Source organism: Adelges cooleyi, unplaced genomic scaffold, assembly GCF_023614345.1.
Source record: "Adelges cooleyi isolate 19-005CV unplaced genomic scaffold, UGA_ACOO_1.1 ACOO_flye_CR_arks_rails_tigmint_CR_PRNA_30, whole genome shotgun sequence".
Classification (NCBI taxonomy): domain Eukaryota; kingdom Metazoa; phylum Arthropoda; class Insecta; order Hemiptera; family Adelgidae; genus Adelges; species Adelges cooleyi.
In genome coordinates this window covers 9840459-9856921 of record NW_026095971.1, presented here as the reverse complement: position 1 = coordinate 9856921, position 16463 = coordinate 9840459, and the positions used below count along the sequence as shown (strand labels likewise).

Sequence of the window (16463 nt, the reverse complement as noted above, 5' to 3'; positions counted from 1 at the left end):
AAGATTGTATTTCGATTTCGGCCAAAATAAAATAAAATTTGTTAAAAAAATCCTTATTTTTTTAGTGTTCTTAATTTGATTTACGTTTTTTTTTTAAACCTAAAAACCTAATTACACGGTACATCTCACACCGTGCAGCCTACCGTATATAAATACTTAATAATATCAACACGTCAGAGTAATATTACGCGATTATTTATTGTATCTGTATTTATTATTAATTAAAATGCGTTGTTTTTTTATAATTAAAAAAAATATTGATGTGATTACGAGCAGCCATATACAAATTACAAAATACAATTACACGGTTTAGTTGCTACGGAGAAAAGTGCTAAAATTGTTTACTAACAATAATTATGAGCTCGTTAGAATAGAAGAAATCATACGGCAAACCGTAGTTCTGTAGACAGAAAAATTAATAATTCCGCCGGGAAGCGTAAAGCAGTAGAAAATAATAATTTGTGGACTGTGGTCCAAAAAAAAATATTTTTGATATTTTATTGTCTTTAATTGTAATTTTTTTGTACATTTTGATATTTTATTTTATTTCATTCTGTTTTATTGTTTTTAAAATTAATTTCTGTTAACTATGTACGTTATATTGTTTGGTAAACTGTGTCGCAAGGCAACTCACGGGGTGAGCAGTCCGCTTGTTTTTTCAAAATAAAGTTGATTATACATGGAAAACTCGAGTTTAATGGAGATTAGTGTGTAATATATTATTTTCACTTGGTTTATATATAAACCAACAGCAACAGCGCGTATCTCAATTCCAAGTATTTTCAGGAGAAGCAAAATAAGTTATTTAAATGAATAGGTTTTGATATAAGCTGTGTTATCATTTTTATGATTTACAGTGCGACTACAAGTCTGATAAAAAAACACCATTCGGCGGCAAGCGATTTATCAATATTGGTAACAATCTCATTTGGCCAAATTTTGAGTTACGCGCTGTTGCAGTATCAGCGACGTTATGTCTTGTCTTTTAAGTACTTGCGTAAAAAGCCAACATGGAGCACTGACTAACGAAGTAAGACTCTACCAAGTTCATAGATATATATAATAAACTAGATTGCTAACTAGCGATAAGAACTGAAGCCGACGGTCCGCCATTCTGGTGGGATTTATGTGTGTTCCCACCAAGATAGCCGAAAGTGGCTGCTTCAATATTCTCTATTGGTGGCATGTACAGTTCGCAATCTAGTTTATTGTATATAACTGTACCCAAGCTCGACTATGGCATACGCCGTATAGAATTTAGCATTACGATTTTATAAATTTAAATTCAGTGGTTCCTAAAAAACTATTAGATAACACATTTTAATTTATTTTGGCCAGAACGGAAGCTTCAATACACTTATCTACCAAACGAGATACAAATGTAGGAAATACCTGTACTTCCTCTATATGGAATCAGCACTATAACTTATTAAGTTTCATATTAGAAACTTAGTAAACATATTTAATTATTTATTAAAAGCAAAATAACTAAATATCCAAAAGTTAAGCTATAGGTGGCCAAATAAATTGTAAAAAAAGGCCGCCATAGTTTATTGTTTACGGAATGTCGTATTCTTACCATATACCAGTTATATTGTTCACAGTATACCATGTTTTATTCACGAACCGCCCGCCGCGTATGTATCATCAGTATTCTTATCACAAACATATTTATCAGTTATCACGAATAACTTATGTGGATAATAATAATAATATTAGATTAACCATCATAATTTCGTAATTTGCTCGCCCAATTTTTATATATTATAATACTCGTAAGACATTCCTGAATCCGCATAATATATACAACTCTTTAGTCATTCTCTGCGATGGGTTACGAACGATCAGTGAAGCAAATAGATGATGACTTGGATGATATTTGCCTTCAAATGGTTCAGTTAATGAATGACTACTGTCATTCAATTGGACGTTTTGAATACTGTTTGCGCGATGGTTGTGTGCATTTAGCTAAAACTAGGTATGTTATAGGCAACAAAAACGTATCTGATCTTCAACTACCTACAAGTGGCCCTTTTGTTGCTCGTACTTCAGTTATCCGTCAAGATGATGAAACAGTAATGTTGTCAAATAATGATGATGGAAGCGATCCCATTAAAATGTTTGGAGTTCTTGTGCCAAGCAGTTTACGATTAGCTCAAGGGCAGTTTTGCAAATGTCTCGAATCTACTGTAGAAGCAGCGACCATAAAAAGTAATTTAGATAAATTACAGAAAGAGTTTAGAGATCTTAAATACAAAAGGATGAAATCAAAGGATAACTGATAAACAATAATTACAACTAGAATAAGAAAACCATTATATTATAATTATTTTAATAATACTATATTTATAAAATAAAAATAAATTTATGTTATTTAATATAAAAAAAAGGTAAAAGTAATTATATCTTAACAGTAACAATTAAATGTAAAATGAAAGTTCTATAAACATGAAAAATATAAGTGAATTGTGACCTTAAAAATTATTTATTTTTATGATTTCCTATGGCTTCGAACATGAGTACTCGGTTTCACTGGCTCGATAATTTCATTTTTGACATAATACTGCATCCCATAGAGATGGGTTTGTGAAGAAAGGTAACTGAAAAAAAAGATTCTAATAAAATGTATAAATAATAAGTGCTAAATACTAAGCAAGTCATATCACTAAGTATATACAATAAGTTATCAACTAATTATTTTTCAAATTGATTTAAATTTTGTAATTTTTGAAACCAGAGGCAATAAGATTGTGTTTTTGTGCATGTGTGTAGATTGAACACTCGATCCAGGTGTTTTCTTTTGTTTTCAACTAGTAATCATGCGTTTTAGACCAATAAGCGGTGCTAAATTAGACATACTTCCCAATGTTGGATATTAATTTTTAAAATATGTAAGCAATTGTTGACAAATTATCTAGGTTTCTTAAGAAGCCGATTTCCGATTTAAAATTTGGTATGCATAGAATAAATTCAAATGTAATTCAGGAATCATCATTGAATTTTCAAAAATAATAAAAAATAATTTTAAAGGTCTTCAAAAAATAAAATTGAAAATTATAATACTATAAATATATTTTATGCAATTTAAAAAATGTGTTCTAAAGTTCAAATCCCATACAATAGTGAGTAATGACTGTTAAAAATTAAAGTGGTTTAAACAAGTATCATATAAACAACTGTAATCAATTAAAAAAAATCATTCTTAATTTAAAAAGGTTCACGTGTGCTTTAATTAAAATAAAATTAATAAAAAATAATTGTGAAATTGATTAATATTTTTGCATGCAACCCCTAAAAAATGGAGTACTTTTTTGTAGCATAAGGTGACACCTCTTATCTAAGGCTTTATGTATTCAATTTTTAATTATAACTTTAAAATATATTATAATATTATTCGGAAATTAAAAAACAATAAATAACTAGTAATTCAAGCATTATGGAATTTTATATTAATTTTAATTGTTTTAATTAAACACATGCCATTGTTTTGTGAGTTGTTGTCTACAGCTCTGAAGATCAAACTCGAAAAAGTTTTTCAAAACGTGAGAACGAAAAGAATGTCGAATGACATTAATTTTGCAAAAATAAAATGTTAAGAAGTCATAATAACAAATTAGCTTAATTTGAGTAAGTTTTATTTATTTCATGTTAAGTGTAAACGTCACTTTACCGAAATTAGTATTTGTTTTTTGTACAATAACCTCTTTAATAAAACCTCTATGAATATTAGTAGTTTGTATTCATTCTTACTTCAATAATCCGTTAGTGTAAGAATAAACAGTTGAAAGTTTTTCTCCGTCAACTTCTGTATAAGCTAATATTTTTGGTAGATTTTCTAAAATAAAAATAACAACACAAATAAATAAGGGAATAGTATATTAGGAGTTAACTCTTAAGAGGACGTCACACACTCGTTATGTTCTTCAAAAACCCGCCTTGCGCGATTTAATTTTTCAAAGGCTGTTATCAAAACTAAGAAACCAAATTTTCACATAATATAGACAACAACATTGTCAGTGCTCTACCATCGCCCCTTTTTTTAATATATCAACAGTTAATAAATAATTAATTAACTAAGAAAGACTTTTTTTTTAACTTTTTTAAAAATTATGTAGCGTCAGTTGTACTAGGTATATTGAAAAAATACGGATGCTGGAGCACAGATAATTTTGTCATATATAAAATGTATGAATTTCTTTCCTGAGAAAAATTAATCCGCGTAAAAATGTTTTGATGGGAAAAAAATTATAATTTATCCTATAGAAATGACTGTGATAGTCTGACAAAAAAAATGACAATCAACAAAGTATACTCATTACTGTATTAAAAAGTATACATTATAGTTCAAACTCTAAATTAAAATTTTTTGAAAAATTGCCTATACTTTACTCCTTAAAAATGGGCAGTGTGGCGTCCTCTTAATATACTATATGAACAATTGTTTTAAATTTTTTCATTTTCAAGGTTATAACTTATAAATATATTTAATACTAAATTAATATTATTTTTGACAAATACCTAACCTAACTTATGTACCTAAAAGTCGTAGTAGGTGATAAGCTCCATAAACAATAGCTGGCTGCTTTATATCTTCATCATAAGCACTGTCTGGAACAGCTTTCCATGACTCAGCTTTTGACACATATTCATCGCGTACTTTTTCAAACATGTCTTGAACAATTTTAGAGCATTGTGATTTTGTCAAACTGCAATAATCATGCATAAGTAGTTGATTAATCAAATAGTTTATAAGCATTTTACATCTGGCTAGAATGAATTACCTGCAATCTGAACAAGTTTTTTGAGAGCTTGCATACTGACTAGTCGAACTTCGTGTATTTTCTCTTCTAGCTACATTATTAATTTTAGTTATAAGACGTATAATATTATTTAAATATTATACAAAATTTACAGACCTCTTAAATGATTTTTGTTTTCTTGTACATGGTTTTCAATCCCGCCATTTGATGTATGGTCACATTCTGTTCGTTCACCATTACTAAAATAAGGAATTACAATAATTATGTAATTAGTGGCATTTCTTAAAAAAAAATGATTACGTGTAAAAATTGAACATACGTTTCAGAAAGATTATTGTTTTTTACTGGTGCTTGAATATTCATTTTTAATGCTTCATAGTATTGTGCTTGTTCGTCTTCATTGACTAGTAATTGCTTGAATAAAAATGTATTAAAACATATTCGCAGGCCATCCAATACTTCAATGCAAATTTGGTAACTAAATATTTTTTTAAAAACCAATGTAAGTAACACTATTAAATACATTTAGCTTCGATGCACACCTGAGAAGGTATTGTTTTTACAATGATGTACTTTTATTTATTTATTTGATTTTGTGTATTGGGACCCACAATATCTTTTAACCACTAAACCGATATCTTCATGTAGCAAGTCTATATAGTGTATTTCCCGTTTAAATTTTCCAAACCTATAAACCTTAAATTTTTATACCTAATTTTCGAACATATCTATCACAACACTAAATACAGTATCATAAAATGAGGTTACTTTTAACAATGCCTAAGATATTACTTAAATATTAAATGACCTAAGATATTACTTAGTAAATTCTTTGTAAAATTATTAAGGCTCTATTGGAAATAACGGCATTTTACTGTAACTAATATAAAAAACCCACCGTTTTTCTATCTGCTGTTTAGTAAGCACTTCTTGTTGACGATTTTTTTTTTTTGTTTTATTGTCACTAAAATAGTTTCTAGCTAAGTACTTTAAATAATCTTCAAGCAATGTAACTACATTAGGCTGACACGGAAGTTGGATTAACTGAAATTAAATTAGAAACATTAATATAAATATATATACCTACATAATACTATATATCTTATAATCTTATATACAACCATACAAAATAAAGACTAATTGTATTTTTACCATATTTTTTTCATGCGCTAAATGGCAATTATATCCTGTATGATATTTTAAGTTTTCTGGAAACTCAAGATCGGGTAGTTTTCTTTTTGGTAAAAGAATACTGTCACTAGGAACTTGTATCTCATCTTCTTTATTAATTTCGTCCACTAGTGCTGCCTCTTCTTCTGAGTTCCTAACTGGTTCAATAACAGCCTTGGGCTCGACTCTAATTCTTTTCTTACGGTCTTTTTTATATAAATTTCCACCTCTGAAATTAACAGCAAGATTAAATAATGGTGGAAAGTTTTTATCGTGTACATCATAATTTTACGGTGTAAGTTGAGCTTCTTCAGCTAATTCTTTTTGAAGCTTACGATTTTCTTCAGTATCTTTAAGAATGAATTCATCAGTTACATATCTATCCCAAGTAGAGTTCCATCCCTGTAGAAAAAATTGAGTAAAACTAAATAAATAATATACATACTGTTACCTATATTATTAACTATTACCTGAAAATGAATGAGGAACTTGTAAAATCTGCGGCCTTGGTCATCTTTTTCAGGTACAACTTTTAAAACCTAAGAAAAACATAATTGTTTGGAAGCATTTGTAAAATGTACATAGGTACGCCGTATAAAAACATACCTTAGAATCATAGAGGACTTTTGTTTTTGCAGGATCTGGCTCGTAGCACAGTACTTTTTCACCTTCGTCAAATTTACATTTAGTCAATATTTTCTTTGCAGACATTGTTAACAATTGACATCGCCACAGTATAAAAAAGAAATTACTGCTGTAATGTAAACGTTCTTAACGTGTACAAAAATGTAAACGTAACAAATATATGAATCACAAGGTAAATAATATAGTATAACAAAAAAGTACAAGAACGACCTGAACGAGTATAGTAAAACTTAGTTTCATTAAATTATCGTCAATAAACAAAACTCAATTTTTAAAAAATCTGTTATCACAATCACGTTATATCGTTTATCATTTATATAAATCAGTGTAGTCATGTATTGTAACCGGTAACGCTTTTGTCGTGGATAATAGTTGTTCTATGTAGTTTTTAAACCATCCGAATAAGGTATCAATTATTAAAAAATAATTATTAATAATAGTTTGCAGTTCTAAATTTTGTTTAGTTTTAAATTAATAAAAAAAGGTTACAGATTACTTTGATTTTTCGTTGTTTATTGTGTGCAGCATAAATTACAGTGTAACCAACAAACGCAACAAATTAAATCCGTAAGGCGCACTCTAGTAAATGAATATAAAGTATAATATTTACACAATTTGTAGACAAATGAGTAATGGCAGTTGACACTAGATTTGACTCTTACATTACCTATATTTTCTAAAATTGTTGGATCAATTATGAATATTTTTTTTTATGTTTCTATAAGCTAGAATTTATTTCGTTCAGAATGAATAACTTAGGAACTTTTAAGATAGGTAATAATAAAGTATAATAGATACTAACGTATAAACTAACTGTTAAGTCATAGTGATTACTGAATCTTGGACATTTACAAATAAACAAAAATATTTATTAATTAATCATCAATCATCATTTCTCGCCTATGGTTTTATTATCCGCTAAAATAATTGTTGTCAAAGCCAGTTAGGTATTATTAAATTTTTATCGCTTTCGACAAGATTTTGTTGCCATATTAAACTAATTGTGACAAAATCTTGTCGAATTCGATAAACATTCAAGAATCCACCCCCAGAAGTCCGGAGACGTTTGATAGAAGCGACGCACCAGTTTGATGTTGTTTGTTTTTGTTTACATAGTGTACTGTATTGGTACACTATTCAGGCAATCAATAAAATAACAGTAAAAACACACTTAATCATTACTCTAATTACGGGATTAATTAGATCACAAGAAGGTACATCATCACCCCGCACCAATTATTAATAAATCATTAATTAATATTAATGAATTCGATTATTCAAAAAAAAAAAATCTACATCTGAATACGTAAACCTTGCTGAGTAGAGTAAATTTAAATACATAGTAAATAACTCAATGGAATAAACAACGTTATAACCATAGCCTTTTACTCAAAAAGTTAAAAGGTCTATGGTATAAAACTTGTGAATTATAAATTTGATGTGATAATACTGTTATAATTACTAACAACATATTTAAATATATGTATAATAATTAATATAAATATATTTGTATATATTAGTGTTTTTTTATAAACACAGAATGGACTATTTTGTGGTATAAATATGTACATTTCTCTTGTTATCACAAAATTATGTGTAGCACGATTGTATTATTTATTACTAACATAATTATTATAGTTTATAGCTTTAAGTGAAAAATATCCCACTCATTATAAAAAATTCCACTCTACCACTATAAATCACCTGAATCCACAGATATCCAATAATTCTTCTCTTACTCTTCCAAACAATCCTCTTTGTCGATTAAAACGAAATTGGTCACGCGACCTTCTCAATAACTAAAAAAAAAAAGTCAAAACATTTTTTTAAGGAATTCAAAACAATTATAATTATGTAATTAAATCTAGTTGAAGTAGTGTTACTGGACACCCCCTTCTTTCACGTTGTCCTGTCATTGTATTATATATTTTTTTCAAATTTACTTATTGTAACTAATATTACAGATTGTTAATATATTTTTAATAAATAAAAAAAAAGTGAAAAATACCAAAAAGCTAAAAAAAAATCGGTAAAAAAACATACGATTATTTCATTTAATTATTCCCATCACTAGTTTTAACAATGCTTTCAGTTTATACAAGTAAAAAAGTTTTATTCAACTCACCACAAGTAAATTAATCGATTTTGCCCGATGCTTAGTATCTAATTGAATTATGTGTTTTTTACAAAATTGGGTATTACAAAATTTACAACATGCTGAATTATGTATTTATCTATAAAAGAAAATATTTTATACTTTACCCTTGGTTAAGTATTTAGGCCCTTTAGCGGTAAATAATTATTTTATAGTTTTCATTAGTACAATTAAAACACTAATTAATAACTTCAAGACAAAAACATATTTTGGTCAAAACTCAACAACACAATAACATACGTTATAATTATAATACCCATCTATACGAACGACAGTTAAATACTTAACAGAATATAATTAGTATTCATTTTTGTGGTCAAGGGTTTTATAAATATCTAGTTTATTAATTTTATTTTTTTACTACATTCCTAGTGTTGCTAAGATTTTTCTAGATAACTATAACCAGGTCCGTACTAACTACCTCTATAAAATTCAGTGATATCTTCAGAATTTTCTTTTGAATTATTGTTTACTGCGACCTACAAATTGATAACAGTGATCGAAAGGATTATATTTACTGAGACAACAGAAATTTCAGAAGTAGAAAAAGAATTTGTTGGCCCATTTGCATATACGTTTAAATTATTATTATTTGTATGGTATTCGTTAAGTACAAAGTAGGAAACACTTCTTATAATACCTTTTTACGACCAAAAAGCAAATAAGAGCAAGATTAAATATATTTTATATAGAAATATGAGAAATAGGAATTTGTGTCAACCTCCTTGTGATCAAACCTATGACACTCCTTCCCTTTAACTCAGTATAATATGTCTAAATGTCCCAGTTTTTGTATATTTGACCTTACGTTAGGCGCGTGGGGTACAATTGTCAACCATCACTAAATTATTGATTAAATGTAAAAATATTCATCATTTTTTACTTAAACGAGAGGTACTAGAGATAACGACGACGTTAATTGCATTCGATAAGAGTTATCTAATTTTAAAATATATTGAGTGACAGTTGCCAAATACGCGCCTAACGCAGGGTTGAGTAAGATTTTGAATGAAATTAAATCAAATGTTTCGGACAATGTTTTATAGTGGAATTGCAAAATAAGGAACTTGAAGTCCTAAATAATATAAATAAATAAAACATTACTTAAAATACTGAAAAACTAGTTAATATTTTTAATTTAAAAAAACCGAATAGACGACTATATATAAAGTTAATTTATTTTCTAAAAATGGTGGGCTAAATTACACAATATAATGAATAATACATTTAATTAAATCGAACATGGCGCATGTCTCTTAAAACTAAAATAATATTTTTTCTATATAAAAAAAAAAAAAAGGTTTTATTATATTTACAATTATTTACGACAATTAAAAAAAATATAATAATAATAATAATCACATTATAATTTAATTAATATTTAAGTGAGATCACAACAATAACAATATACCTAATATAAATAAAATATTTTAAATTCAAAAAAATTTAAATATAATTTACACGAAAAACAAATATTATTACTGAGATTTATGTATTATTTATAATAAAATTCCACAAAATTAAAAAAAATATATTTTCGATATAATAAAAATATATATGATACATTACAAAAACGTATACAATAATGTCTTACAAACTATTAAATTTCACTACTACTAATCATTATTCTACGTTGTGTACATATCACAGACGCAAAACAGGAGATCTCGTCATTAGCGTATCCGCTGTTGGGCCGTTGTATGCGTGTCGTTAGCACGTGGTCGACTGAGCCTTAGGTTTGAATCTAGACATGTAGAAATCGCAGTCGGAACAATAAATGGACGGGTGGTTGACCAACTTTTTTCGACATAAGTTACAAGGGGAAGGCCTGGCAGGAGAAGCGCACGCTTTGTCTTGTAACCGAGGCGAGGGCGGTTGCTGGTAAACGGCGTACCTGTCGCCGACGACAGCAGCCACCGGTGAACTACCGTTTGGCGTGGTACTCCTGGGTTGTCCCACGACCGCATTGATGGGCCTGCCGGACTGTTGTTGCTGTTGATAAGTAACAGGGGGCGGTGGATGCTGATAGGGCGGCAGTTGTTGTGGAGGGGGTTCATACACGGTCATCGGTCTACGAACGGTATTATTCCGTTGCGCTTGTTGGGAGTTTACTGTTGGACGGCCGCTTCCGGCGTTAGACGGCAAACCGGGGTTGGCGTCTTGTTGCCTGTTGCAATTGGTGTACTGTTGTTGTTGATGCATTTGCTTGCGGTCGAGGGACGACGATGACGATGAGGCGGACGACAGGCTCTGGGTGTCGGGCTGAGATCTTGAAAAATTTGGCTGCGGCGAGTCTTTTTTGGGATGTGCGGGAGGCAAGTGGGTCACGTTATCTGTTCGACCGCCGTAAGGCATCGAATGGAAACCGTTTACCATACTTCGTTGTCTCTGCAACATGCCCGGAGCGTGCAGACCGGAAGGAGATGTTTTGTTGTCCACATTGTTCCGAGGGTATCCGACGGGTCGGCTGTCCGGTTGTTGACTGCTCGACGGCGGGACAGGCGAACATCGAGTTGGGTATCCGTTGCCTCTGGCAGTGTCATAGGGCGCCGGCGAAGACTGCTGCCCCTGTCCGTTGGGCAGGCCTTGTTGGATGTATCCCCCTGGCTTGCTGGCGTCATAATGCTGAGCCATTCTTTCTAGTTGTTGGGCTTGATTAGCCGTTAAGCCTTGTTGAAGATAGCCACCCGGTTTGGTGTTGTTATTTTCGCCAGTATATTGAGATGTAGTTAACCGTTCAAACTGCTGGTTGTTCGGCAACGATCCTTGGTGTAAGTACCTCGTTTTTTCGGCGCTCGCCATGTTTGGAGAAGCGTTCTGTCTATCGCTCTGTGGCTGCTGCTGTTGCTGTTGTACTTGATTGCCAGTTATTCCTTGACTGTGGGATAGCCGTTGGTCGTTGGTTATATTTGGGTGTTGAATATTCGTCTGTTGCGTTTGAACGGGACTGGGTTGACGCCCATAACACGACCGGCTGTCCAACGAATGACTTGAACTGTTATTACCCAATCTCTCGTGGGTTTGAGACTGCAAGTTTTGACCGGGTAGTCCTTGGTTGTAAGACCTGTTATCGTTGATTTGATATTGACTGTTGGGTTCTGTATTTGACGTGTTGGGTCTAATCGAGTTTTGCGGATAGTGCGTTCTAGGAGATCCCAGGTTTCCTTGATATTGGTTAACTTGAGAAGTCGACTCTAATAAAGTCGACCCTTGATTGCCTTGTAGTCTTAGTTGCGATTGACTATCGCCGTTGAAACGAAAATGACCGCTCCTGCCCTCGACCGGTGAATGTTGAGGATAGCAATTCGTCGGTAAACCATTCATTTGCCTGGCTGCTGGGTTTCTTTCTAAAGACGATTGGTTCGATCTAGGATTTGGAGAGCAGTTGAGTTTATTTTCGTTCATTGGTTGATAATTCAAAGACTGCGGCTCTATATTATTCGAAAATGGCTGTTTTTGCTGTACCATCGGTGAAAGGCTTTGATATTGCTGAGGATAATGATTGGGTTGCTGAGAATTCGGATAAAATCTTTGTGTTATCGAAGAAGGTACTGACTGAATGTTGTCAACGGAATTAATCGACAAATTTGACATGGTGTTAACTAATTGCGGGCTAGAAGATTTAAATTTTGATTGTGTAATTGGTGACTGAGCTAACGATGTGATTTGTTGAACAGGTGACATGCGATAGTTTTTAGCGACGGTTTCGACCGGCTTTTGGCTTTGTTCGGGCAAAGGCGCCTTTAGTTTGGGCTGTACCATGGGTGAATGCGGCTGTGGAATTTGCTGTACTGGAGACATGCGATACGATTTTGGCGGCAAATCTTCCCTAACTTCTGCATTATGCTTCTCTTCAGCGTTTTTTTCGAAAGGTTTTAAGGACAATTTACTACGATTGAATTGACCCGAATCGTTTCGCTTCAACGGAATAACAGATTTGGTTACTTCCCGGTTTGGCTCAACAGGCGCGTCTTTATGAAGAACCGATCTCAGCACTCTTTCTAAAATAGGATTGGGTATGTAACTGTCTACCTCGTCTTCTTCGGCTGTAGCAACTAAAACAACTTGTTCGCAAAAAGTAACATTCTTCTTTTTCCCCGATTTTCTTTTAAATTCGTTACTGTCAAACGGACATTTGCTTAAAGCTCCTTTAAGTTCTTTTTCGCATTTTTTTTCTTCGTCCGGAACGACTTCACAAACACTATCGGCTGGTAAATTGTTGATAGCGTGGGTGATTAAGTTATCGATCACTCCTCTTTGTTCGAATCTGCTCTTTAAATTCTGTACAGACGATTTACAATCCAAATCTGGATTTAGCTGTTCGTCACGATTCCACGTCGTTTGCTTGGAATGCAATTCTGGGACCCAACTTTCTTCGTTATTGATTTCCGACTTAACTTCCTCCAAGGACATGCTAGGACAAAATCCGTCTACTTCATCGACTGCCGGAGGTGGTGGTAATGGTGGAGGCGGGAATTCTTCGCTAGGTTGTCTCGAATGATTGACGGAATTTAATGGACTCGGATAAGGCGGTAATGGGAACCCAAGGTCATCGACATTGTTTACAACAATATTGTGTTCAGAGTTATGGTGTACTTGAGCTTGCGTTACCATAACATTCTTATTATCTCTATCAAGTAGTATCCCTCCGTTAGCATAGGTAACCTCTTCTTTGCGTGGGTGAATATATGGCAGAGACTGAGGTTCAGAACACCATTCGTTTTGTTGCTTGTTTGATTCTGCTTTACTCAACTGAGAAGAAGTTCGCATTGGCGGAGGAGGTGGTACTTTAGCGAAATGTAAAAATTTATTTGTGTAGAAGCTCTTTCTCATTAGTTTGCTCCTTAATAAATTGGGATTTCCTGCACTTTCTAAATGCCCTTCCGACAAATAACCACTAAGATTATTATGACTGGTAACAGAATCTACCATAGAATCGTCTTTAGAGATAATTTTTTCCTTAACCACGGGCGTATCTTTTAACTGTAATTCGTCTTCGCGCAAATCTGGCATACTTCTATTTTTTCTTCGAATCAAACCTCCCATTAAAAGTTTTCTGCGAATTTTATGTTGTTTTTTTCCTTGTTTATTCTCTTCAGTTTTTGGTTTTTTGGTTTCCTTCGTTAATGAACTCGATACGAATTCTTTAGTATTCTTAGTCCCACGTTCTTCACTCCTTGCCCTCTTTTCACCTTCCTTTTTATGTGCTTTGCTTTTAGCTTGTAAACTTCTACCAGGTCGTTCGTACATTAAATATTCTTCATCTTCAACAACTTGCTTCGTCTTGTTCGAAGACCGCGACAACAATCCTTTTTTATTTTTTGGCAATGTCGCATAAATCTCAATATTTTTAACAGATTTGTCTACAGGCGAAGTTTGTAAAGATGGTAACTGCTGTGGTATTGAAAGCAATTCTTTACTGTTCTGTCTGCTATGTTGTACCGTTTTATCCTTAGAATTTTGTCGGCTATGTGATCCTTGAGAACCCCTATTACTACAATTACTGCCTTCCCGACTATGTCGTCCTTCGCCATCTATACAAATATTGTTAAAATATTAAAACATTTTCTAATTACAAAATGTAATTTAATAGAAATAGTTGTAGATTCTCCTTACGTTTATTTGTAGAGTGAAGTGGTTCTTCAAGTCGTTTGTGTAAACTACGGGCTCGCATTACACACGTATTATGCTTCATTCTTGCAAAACTAGCCACTTGAGGATTACTATATGGTGCATCCATAGCTGCTCGAGCTTTTCCGGCAGCAGCGTTACATAAGGACAATGCCATAACTAAATCATCAGCCGCTTCAGATTTCCCAAGTAACTGATCGGCTTCGGCACAAAGTCTTTCAACTTCATCTACTGCTTACAATATAAACATAGTTATTATCTCCGGCACTTAAAATGTATTTACAAAGTTGTTATCAAAACAACTTGTTAAAGTTGTCAAATTTCAATGAACTTACTAGAATGTTTTGATCCATTTTTAAGAGTCGTGTGAGTAGTTTGATGTCCTTCTGGTATTTGAGCAAGCTGTGATATAAAATAATCATTTAGAACAACACACACACACACACATAAAATATAGTTCAATTACCTGAAGGTTGTGCTTAAGATTTTGTTGTAAAGGCAAACTATCATTCGAAGATAAAGAATAAGAATCGTAACCCAAATCAAATTGGTTATTTGTCGTATAATCTTTTGGCTTATTAGGACTGCGAGGAGCTCCACCATATGTACTTCCAGTTCTGTAAAATCAAATTGTATATAAATAAAAGATTAATTTTGATGAACTATCAATACCTACCTATTTTGAATTTTCCCAACGAAATATTGGTATGGATTTTCTAATGAGGTAGAAGACGAAGAAGATGCGCTGTTTCTGTCACCACTCCAATTTCCAGAATCTCTTCTGACCAATTCACACTTGGATGCAACTGATCTCGGTGAACCTGGTTGATCACTCAAATCATCCGCATTATATATTTCAGAAGCTTTAGCCATAATTACAGCTTGATAATGAGCTAAGTTTTGATATTCGTTTCCTGACGAATTCAACCCCTAGGTAAAACAAAAAGATTAATTTTTGAAAATCGATTTGAAGTTAATTTAATTTACTGCTTTAGTTATGGCGATTGATGGATCAGGATTTGGAGTTAAAGCTCTTCGATGGCTTTGGTTTGCAAGTGTTTTTTCTGGGCTAGGCGTAAGAGATCTACGACCTTGTGTTAACCCTTGAGCTGCATTCGTGCAAAAAGATAATTTTGTTGCTTTAGTAATGGTTTTGGGAGCAGTTGTCGCATCAATTGGTACACCTTCCGGGGAAGCGAATAGTAGTAGAAGAGGCTGATATCTTCCTCGTTTACATTTTTCAACCACCTAAACACAGATAATTATTATTATTCTATAATCGTACTTATTATTTACGTATTATTATTTCTTACCTGTTCCCATCTAGGCCCGATTTCTCGTACGTTAGCATCATCAAAGTATATCCAAAGCTTCAGTTTTGTATGATAAAAGAACGTGGAATAATGTTTCCCGTAATATGTTACTACTCCGACAAGTTGATGTTGCAATGGTAAACCTCCATCAGGCAAATCAAAAGAACCATGGAATACATCACATAAGCGCAACGACGTACGCAAAGTACTCAATAGAGCCATAATGTGATCTAGAGTTGGTCTGTCTGAGTCCCAAACTATACCCACAGATACTATTTCGGGTCTGTTCATAAGTGTTCTTCGAATTTGAATTTTAGCTCCACATGCACTCTGCAATTATAATATAACAATTTTCATTAAAATGATCGAGAAATTTAATTGGTATGCATAAAGGAAACATAAGTGGACATTTTCACTTACTGGACAGTCTCTTATATCACCCATTCCGCCAGCTTTCTTCAAAAGTTGCCCAAACAAGTCAGCTTGGCCTGTTGATGGAAATTGTTTTACTTGAGCAGTTAATGCGGACGCAGACACATAATGCACCATCTAATTAAACCAAATAATAATTAGAAACGAGTTAATGTTTAGTTCGAGTAATTGCACTAACCTGAGTGAATGGTAAAGGCTCAGACGTAGCTCCACAAGCACCGCAAACACTTTGTTCGACTAGTGTCATGGCAAACTTTTGATGTGATATACAGTGTCCCGCGTTACACATATCTTCAGCTTCTTCGTTGGCAATATGGTAGTGTATACGCAGTAAAATATTTTCCTGGTGGACACAGT

At 32.6% G+C, this 16463-nt stretch overlaps 2 protein-coding genes across 6 annotated transcripts in view; both read right to left on the bottom strand.

The window, feature by feature from the left end:
* Positions 1-2372: 2372 nt before the first annotated feature.
* LOC126838908 (male-specific lethal 3 homolog) lies at positions 2373-6852 on the bottom strand. 3 transcript variants are annotated; one of them, XM_050573688.1, is made up of 11 exons: positions 6537-6852; positions 6401-6469; positions 6223-6354; positions 5913-6159; positions 5659-5804; positions 5080-5238; positions 4917-4999; positions 4782-4851; positions 4537-4706; positions 3751-3835; positions 2373-2600 (listed from the first exon to the last, which is right to left on the bottom strand). In XM_050573688.1, the coding sequence occupies exons 2-11, from the start codon at positions 6442-6444 to the stop codon at positions 2492-2494; spliced, it is 1245 nt and encodes a 414-aa protein (XP_050429645.1). In that variant the 5' UTR covers positions 6445-6469; positions 6537-6852; the 3' UTR covers positions 2373-2491. The 3 variants fall into 3 exon arrangements, with proteins under 3 accessions (XP_050429645.1, XP_050429644.1, XP_050429646.1); XM_050573687.1 differs by having other exon boundaries at positions 2375-2600; positions 6223-6332; positions 6537-6851; XM_050573689.1 differs by lacking the exon at positions 2373-2600 and having other exon boundaries at positions 4524-4706; positions 6223-6332.
* A 3087-nt stretch (positions 6853-9939) lies between these two features.
* LOC126838352 (uncharacterized) overlaps positions 9940-16463 on the bottom strand; it is a 39446-nt gene continuing 32922 nt past the window's right edge. For 2 of the 3 annotated variants that reach the window (XM_050572705.1, XM_050572707.1), the window contains 9 exons: positions 16285-16449; positions 16095-16223; positions 15675-16004; positions 15349-15609; positions 15038-15291; positions 14828-14978; positions 14697-14763; positions 14347-14595; positions 9940-14264 (listed from right to left, as the gene is read on the bottom strand). In XM_050572705.1, the coding sequence (XP_050428662.1) occupies positions 10441-14264; positions 14347-14595; positions 14697-14763; positions 14828-14978; positions 15038-15291; positions 15349-15609; positions 15675-16004; positions 16095-16223; positions 16285-16449 (5430 nt within the window). In that variant the 3' untranslated portion in view covers positions 9940-10440. The remainder of the gene's footprint in view (positions 14265-14346; positions 14596-14696; positions 14764-14827; positions 14979-15037; positions 15292-15348; positions 15610-15674; positions 16005-16094; positions 16224-16284; positions 16450-16463) is intronic. The other variant, XM_050572706.1, reaches the window with a different exon arrangement.